We start from the raw sequence: 8149 nt of genomic DNA, 5'->3' as shown, positions 1-8149 counted from the left end.
CTGTCATCCTTTAATTCTGGCTTCTTCTGAATCCCCTCACGATCCCCACCAACACCACCAACTGACTCGGGGTGGGGGAGAGAGGGAAAGAAACGGCAGTAGGGGAATGGAAGGGAGACAGACTCAATAAAGTATTTCCAAAAAAAAAGTAATAATAATTAGCTGTCATGAGACGATTTCCAGCATCTGTAGCATTTTGCTTTTTTAAAAACAGGTTTTATTTTCTGAGCAGATGTGAGGAGCTGAAAATGGAACCAGTGGAGGTGGAGGCCAGACTTTGGCTGCTGTTTCCCATCCTGTCCTGCAGGGGGTGCTCTGAAACCTCTCCTGCCCCCTTCTGTCCGCTCCTCCAAAGGTCACCTCTTGCCTGCCACTCCGCTGCTCTTTGATGTGTGTGGCCGCCACACCCGGCCTGTGTATTTTGGGTCATCCAGCTGAAGGTCACTTCTTTCCTATTGGGGATAAATATTCCATTCATAGCCTGGAAACACTGGGACCTGCCTCTGGGCTGCTCTCAGTTGTTTTGTTTATTCATTAATTGAATAATTGATGTAACCGGATATTTCACCGCACTCTTGACCTGCTCTCTGAACTTGGACTGAGTCACCACATAAATAAATGTGTTTGTGCAGCAACTTAAACTCATCAGCATCCATCCAACTTTTTGAAATATATATTCAGAATCGGTGTAATCCCTGTGTTCTTTTCCTGTAATGTTATAATAAAAGAATTCTATAACAAACACCAACCACAGAAGTATAAAGTTGCCGGATATGGTGAAGAGTAAAATCACAGACTTCCTTCTGCTCTCCATCTCTGGGTCACTGCGATTCTCTCCCTTGCTCTGACATCTCAGTCCCTTACGAACTCGACTGGCCACTAAAATGTGTCTGACTGTCAGAACATTGAGCAACAGAATTAAAGCAAATGGGATCAATGGGGTTAAAATCATATCAAACCTGTCATATCCCACCCATCCAGGATCAGTATAAGAGCTTGGCTTCAAATAACAGCCCCACGGTACATTTTCGATTATCTCTCCAGGTTCATATGTAAAGTAGAAGGGGACATTTTTTAAACAGAACAGAATGCAGGTTGTTGCTAGAACCACTCCCGCAGTTTTCTTGGTGCAATATTTAGTTTTCAGCTTCTGGCAGCAAATGGCCACAAATCGATCAAAGGTGAAAGTGACGGTGAACCAGACAGAACATTCTATGGCTGCAAAACTAAGGACCCCGATAACACTACACACAGGGGTGATGTACAGGAAAGATCCCTGGAAATAATAATAACTGATCTGCCACAGTATGACCTCAGTGATAATGACCAGTAGATCTGCCGTTGCCATGGCCACCAGGTAGCGAGTGGTGCAGGTGGAGAGGCCGCACTTTCCCCGGGACAGGATCACAATCGCCAGTAAATTAACTGTAAGAGAGAAAAGGGAAAAGAGACTGGAAATTACTGATCAAACATTCTCCGTGTCTGACCCAGACAGTAAGGGCAGGATTTTAGCACCAAAAACAGGGGTGTTAGAGGCGGGTCAGAGGTTAAAATTTAAAAATCTCAACCCCGACCCCAACTAAACTCCGACCTGCCCACTTAAACCAGAGAACCAGAGAAAAAGTGCAGCACAGAAGGAGGCCATTCAGCCGGTCGTGTCTGTGCCAGCCGAACAAACTAGCCACCCAATCTAATTCCACCTTCCAGCACCTGGTCCATAGCCTTGCAGGTTACAGCACTTCAGGTGCATGTCCAGGTACTTTTTAAAAGAATTGAGGGTTTCTGCCTCCACCACCATTCCTGGAAGTAAATTCCAGACACCAAGCACCCTCTGGCTACAAATGTTTTTCCTCATTTCCCCTCTAATCCTTCCCCCAATCACCTTAAATCTGTGTCCCCAGGTAATTGACCTCTCCGCCAGGGGAAAGAGGTCCTTCCTGTCTACTCTATCTAGGCCCCTCATAATTTTTCATATCTTTATTAAGTCACCCCTCAGCCTTCTCTGTTCTAAGGAAAACAACCCTCGCCTATCTAATCTTTCCTCATAGCTGCAACTTTCAAGCTCTGGTAACATTCTTGTAAATCTCCTCTGTACTCTTTCCAGAGCAATTCTGTCCTTCCTGTAATGTGGTGACCAGAACTGTACGCAATACTCCAGCTGTGGCCTAACCAGCGTTTTATACTGTTCCAGCATTACATCCCTGCTTTTGTATTCTATACCATGGCCAGTAAAGGAAAGCATTCCATATGCCTTCTTCACCAGTCTATCTATCTGTCCTGCCACCTTCAGGGATCTGTGAACATGCACTCCAAGGTCTCTCACTTCTTCTACCCCTCTCTGTATCCTCCTGTTTATTCTGTATTCCCTCCCTTATTTTCCCTCCCCAAATGCATTACCTCACACTTCTCTAGATTGTATTCCATTTGCCACTTTTCTGCCCACTCAGTAAATCCATTTATATCATTCTGGAGTCTACAGCTATCCTCTTTACTATCAACTCTTTGGCCAATTTTTATGTCATCAGCAAATTTCCCAATCATGCCTCTCACATTTTAGTCCAAACCATTAATATATACCACAAAGAGCAAGGGACCAAGCACTGAGCCCTGTGGAACACCACTGGAAACAGCTTTCCATTCGCAAAAACATCTGTTGACTACTAACCTTTGTTTCCTATCCTTGAGCCAATTCTGGATATAACCTGCCCCATTCCACAGTATTCCATGGGCTTTCATTTTACTGACCAGTCTGCCATGCGGATCTTGTCAAATGCCTTACTAGAATCCATGTAGACCACATCCTCTGCACTATCCACATCAATCATCCTTGTTACTTCCTCAAAAAACTCAATTTACTTCGTAAGACATGACCTCCCCCTAACAAATCCATGCTGACTATCCCTAATTAATCCATGCCTTTCTATGTGGTAGTTTTTAAAATGATTTTAACAATTTACCCATCAGCGAGGTCAGACTGACTGGCCTATAATTATTTGGCTGATCCTTCGCAACCTTTTTAAACAATGGTGCAAAGTGGCCAGACGTCCAATCGTCTGGTACCTCGCCTGTACCTAGTGAGGATTTGAAAATGATCCTCAGCGCATCCGCTATTTCCTCTCTGGCTTCATTTAATAACCTGGGATGCAATCCATCCGGCCCTGGTGATTTATCCACTTTCAAGGATGCCAGACCCTCTGATAAGCCCTAACCTTTCTTAGTTATCCTCTTGCTCTTAATGTGCTGGTAAAACATCTTCAGGTTTTCCTTGATTATACCTGCTAATAATTTTTCATGTCCTCTCTTTGCTTTTCTAATTTCCTTTTTTACTTCACCCCTGCACTTTCTCCTCCTCTAGGCTTTCCAAAGTATTACAATTTTTTTGATTGTCATTAGCTTTCTTTTTCTGCTTTAACTTGCCCTGTATGCTTCCAGATAACCGGGGGCTCTAGATTTGACAGTACTACCCATTATCTTTGTGGGGCCATGCCTACACTGTGTCTGGAGTATCTCGCTTTTGAATGCCTCCCACTGGTTTGCCAGTGGTTTTCCTTGTATCCAGTCCACTTTCACCAGGTCACCTCTCAATTTCGTAAAATTTGCCTTCCCCCAATTTAGAACGTTTAATCCTGTTCTATCTTTGTCCTTTTCCATGATTATGCTAAAACTAACTGTATTATGGTCACTATCTCCAAAATCGTCACCCACTGTTACTTCATCCACTTGCTCAGCTTCATTACCAAAGACTAAATCCAGAATTGAGTCCTCTCTCATTGGACTTGCTACATGCTGGCTAAAAAAGTTCTCGTGAACAAATTTCAAGAACTTTATCCCCTCTGTGCCCGTCACACTGTTTGTATCCCAAAGGCACGACAGACCCAGCAGAGGTGGTGGCACAGTGGGATACAGTCGGGAGGGAGGTGACCTGCGACTCCTCAACATTGACTGGAAAACCAATTATGTCTCATGGCATTAGGTCAAACATGGGCAAAGAAACCTGCTGCAGATTAACACCTACCGCCCCCTCTCAGTGATGAATCAGAGCTTCTCCATGTTGAACACCAATTGGAACAAGCACTGAGGGTTACAAGGGCACAAGAATGTACTCTGGATGGAGGACTTCAAAGTCCATCAACAAGAGTTGCTTTGTAGCACCACTACTGACCGAGTCCTCATGGATATAACTACTAGACTGGGCTGTGGCAGGTGGTGAGGGAACCAACAAGAGAGAAAAAACATACTTGACCTCATCCTCAGCAATCTGCCTGCTGCAGATGCATCTGTCTATGACAGTATTGGTAGGAGTGACCACCGCACAGTCCTTGTGGAGACGAAGTCCTGTCTTCACATTGAGGATACCCTAAATCATGTTGTGTGGCACTACCAGCATGCTAAATGAGATAGATTTCGAACAGATCTAGCAATGCAAAACTGGGCATCCATGAGGTACAGTGGGCCCTTATCAACAGAAACAGCATTGTACTCAACCACAATCTATACCCTCATGGTCAGGAATATCCCCCCTCTACCATTGCCATAAAGTTGGGGAACCAACCCTGATTCAATGAAGAGTGCAGGAGGGCATGCCAGGAGCAGCACCAGGCATACCTTCTTGTGTGCCAAACAGCAGAAGCAGCATGTAATAAACAGAGCTAAGCAATTCCACAACCAACGGATCAGATCTAAGCTCTCCAGTCCTGCCACATCCAGTCATGAATGGTTGTGGACAATTAAACAACAAACAGAAGGAGGAGGCTCCATAAATATCCCCATCCTCAATGATGGGGGAGCCCAGCACATCAGTGCAAAAGACAAGGCTGAAGCATTGCTTCCATCTTCAGCCAGAAATGTCAAGTGGATGATTTATCTCGGCCTCCTCCTGAGGTTCCCAGCATCACAGATGTCAGACTTTAGCCAATCTGATTCACTCCACATGATTTTAAGAAAGGGCTGAAGGCACTGGAAACTGCATAGGCTGTGGGCCCTGACAATATACCAGCAATAGTACTGAAGACTAGCGCTCCACAATTTGCCACGTCCGTAGCCAAGCTGTTCCAGTACAGCTACAACACTGGCATCTGCCCGGCAATGTGGAAAGTTGCCCAAGTATGTCCTGTACATAACAAGCAGGACAAATCCAACCTAGCCAATTACCACCCCATCAGTCTACTCTCAAATCATCAGCAAAATGATGGAAGGGGTCAACAGTGCTATCAAGCAGCACTTGCTCAGCAATAACCTGCACAGTTTGGGTTCCGCCAGGGCCAATCAGCTCCTGACCACATCCCAGCCCTGGTCTAAACATGGATAAAAGAGCTCAACTCAAGAGGTGAGGTGAGAGTGACAGCCATTGACATCAAGGCAGCATTTGACCTAGTGTGGCATCAAGGATTCTGAGCAAAATTGGAGTCAATGGGAATCGGGGAGAAAACTCTCCACATGTTGAAGTTACACCTAGCATAAAGGAAGATGGTTGTGGTTGTTGGAGGTCCATCATCTCAGTCCCAGGACATTGTTGCAGGAGTTCCTCAGGGTCGTGTCCTCGGCATAACCATCTTCAGCTGTTTCATCAATGACCTTTCCAACATTGTAAGGTCAGAAATGGGGATGTTCGCTGATAATTGCACAGTGTTAACCATTATTCGTGACTCCTCAGATACTAAATCATCCCGTGTCTAGAGGCAGCAAGACCTGGACAATATCCAGTCTTGGGCTGATAAGTGGCAAGTAACATTCACTCTGCACAACTGCCAGGCAATGGCAATATCAAACAAGAGAAAATCTAACCATCTCCCCCTGATGTTCAATGGCATTACCATCAGTGAATCCCCCACTATCAACATCCTGGAGGTTACCATTGACCACAAACTGAACTGGACCAGCCACATAAATGCTGTGGCTAAAAGAGCAGGACAGAGGCTGGGAATTCTCTGGTGAGTAGCTCACCTCCTGGCTCCACAATGCCTGTCCATCATCTGCAAGACACAAGTGAGGAGTGTGATGGAATATTCTCCATTTACCTGGATGGATGCAGCTCTAACAACAATCAAGAAGCTCGACATCATTAAGGAAAACACAGTGCACTTATTTGGCACCCCATTAACAAACATTCACTCCCTGCACCACCGATGCACTGTGGCAGCAGTGTATACCATCTGCAAGATGCAATGCAGAAACTCATCAAGGCTCTTTCGACAACACCTTCCAAACCTGCAATCACTACCACTTAGAAGGACAAAGGCAGAAAATGCATGGGAACACCACTACCTGCAAATTCCTCTCCAAGTCACACACCAATCCTGACTTGGAACTATATCACAGTTCCTTCACTGTCGCTGTGTCAAAATCCCTTCCTCACAGCACTGTGGGTGTACCTACCCCACATGGACTGCAGCAGTTCAAGAATGCAGCTCACCAGCACCTTCTCAAGGACAATTAGGGATGGGCAATAAATGCTAGCCTGGCCAGCAATGCCCACATCCCATGAAAAATTAAAAAATAACACTCCCCGTCCCTGCCTGGAACCAATTTCTAGGATAGGAGACCCCTCCCCAGGGTTGGGAATCAGACTCTTGAGCTAAGGGCAGAGATTGGTACAGGTTACATGTGTCGAGACTTTGAATCATAGATAAGAACTGATCCGTCAAACCATAATCAGTTACAGAAGTGGACGATTCAATAAACACAGCCCAATATTCATCCTGTGGAATAGACAGATAATAAAATTCACCACACGTGACCCACAGATTCTCAGGACCATGTTGGGGGAAGGGGATTAATCATCACTAAAATAACTTGTGTTTACAGTAACAATACACAGAGTAAGAAACGTCATATACAGAGGATTAGAATGCTGTAACTGTGCTGTCCTGCTGTTTAACTGTCAGTAAGTCGTTAACATATGTTTCTGTCGGAGCAGTTCAATAGGAGACAGAGCAATATCAATACATTTCACTTTATACACTTATTACCAAACATCAGCAAAAACCACTTTGCAATAAATTACATTGTTAAAACACAGAGGCAGCTTCATGGAATGGAGAGATCGGATACCTGAAACAATGATTTCAAAATAGAACTGGGTTGTACAGTTGTACTCAGTACAATTCCAAAGTGACAGATACTCCCAGTAATACATGGTCACTGGGATCAGGTGCTCCACTCCGGTTAGTGACCCATGTTCATTTTGATTTTACACTGACTGATGCTCCCACTAATACCTTCACTCAGAGAGTTGCCTTCACTGAGGTTTAATTCAGCATTACACAATATTCCACTAAATGCGATAACTTGATAATTCAGAGGAGCCTGTCAGTTACAAACAGAGGTTTATTATCAGCTGAGACAATGAAATAAAACTACAGAGATAATTCAGGATATTTGACATAAGGAAATGATATCACTGATCGGGTGTCTTTATAACAGTGACCACTAGATCAGCATTTAACATGATCAGTCACAGAGTAAAACCAGAGACCAGCTCACACACAGATTTACACAACTTCAATAGTCAAAGTCACTTACTAGAAAACCCAATCACGGCAAGGAAGGGGTAATATATTTTTAAGTTACGATGTAATGTTTCTATTATTTTCTGTGTGATGTGTCTCTTCATGCTGCAAGCAATCTCTCTATATTAAACTCTGAGGTGACACATTGCCAGAGCCTGTAATTTATACCCTGTGGGTTTGCCCCGGGGGATATTGAGGTTGCCACATTGTTCAAACTGTTTTAAAAAAATTGAACAAACAGATTACGACATCGGGTTCAGTCCATGTTTTGGGAGGATATATTTATTTCTGAGATTGAATTGGAAAACTCAAAAGACTGGACAATTCTGATCACATTAATTAACTATTGAAAATTCGGAGCTGTATTCTCCCAGCAATGAGGTTGTTCTTTCAAACACCATCAGTCCCATCTCTAGATCTCATGTTGTTTCAGTGATGTCCTTCACTCGACTGTGGTTCAGGTGGTGAAGAGCAGATTGTGGCCATCGTCCATCTGGGCCTTGAGCTGCAGGCTCTCATTGTAAAGCACGGAGAACTGGGACTGCAGGCAGTGAAACTCTGGGAAGGCCTTCTATATCTTACTGGCAAGAGTCTTCAGCTGTTCCTGGGGAGGGGAGAGTGAGGAAGAGACTCAGGATAAG

General features: G+C 44.4%; 1 protein-coding gene across 1 annotated transcript; it reads right to left on the bottom strand.

Annotated features, from left to right (window-relative positions):
• Positions 1-514: 514 nt before the first annotated feature.
• LOC137345779 (probable G-protein coupled receptor 139) lies at positions 515-6059 on the bottom strand. Its single transcript, XM_068009033.1, has 5 exons — positions 6018-6059; positions 3706-3942; positions 3013-3071; positions 2398-2500; positions 515-1417 (listed from the first exon to the last, which is right to left on the bottom strand). Exons 1-5 carry the CDS (start codon positions 6057-6059, stop codon positions 515-517), a joined length of 1344 nt encoding a protein of 447 aa, XP_067865134.1.
• Positions 6060-8149: the final 2090 nt, after the last annotated feature.

Source organism: Heterodontus francisci, chromosome 29 (assembly GCF_036365525.1).
Source record: "Heterodontus francisci isolate sHetFra1 chromosome 29, sHetFra1.hap1, whole genome shotgun sequence".
NCBI lineage: Eukaryota > Metazoa > Chordata > Chondrichthyes > Heterodontiformes > Heterodontidae > Heterodontus > Heterodontus francisci.
This window is presented reverse-complemented; position numbering and strand designations above follow the sequence as displayed.

What these genes read in the sequence shown, in the direction of transcription:
- LOC137345779 (XM_068009033.1), bottom strand. Translation starts at nt 6,059, where the DNA reads ATGTCGAGCTTCTTGATTGTTGTTAGAGCTGCATCCATCCAG. An exon ending in TTGCACCATTGTTTAAAAAG is followed by an intron (nt 2,501 to 3,012) that starts GTTGCGAAGGAT and finishes AATTGGCCAAAG; the next exon opens with AGTTGATAGTAAAGAGGATA. An exon ending in ACAATCTAGAGAAGTGTGAG is followed by an intron (nt 1,418 to 2,397) that starts GTAATGCATTTG and finishes ACAGTTAATTTA; the next exon opens with CTGGCGATTGTGATCCTGTC.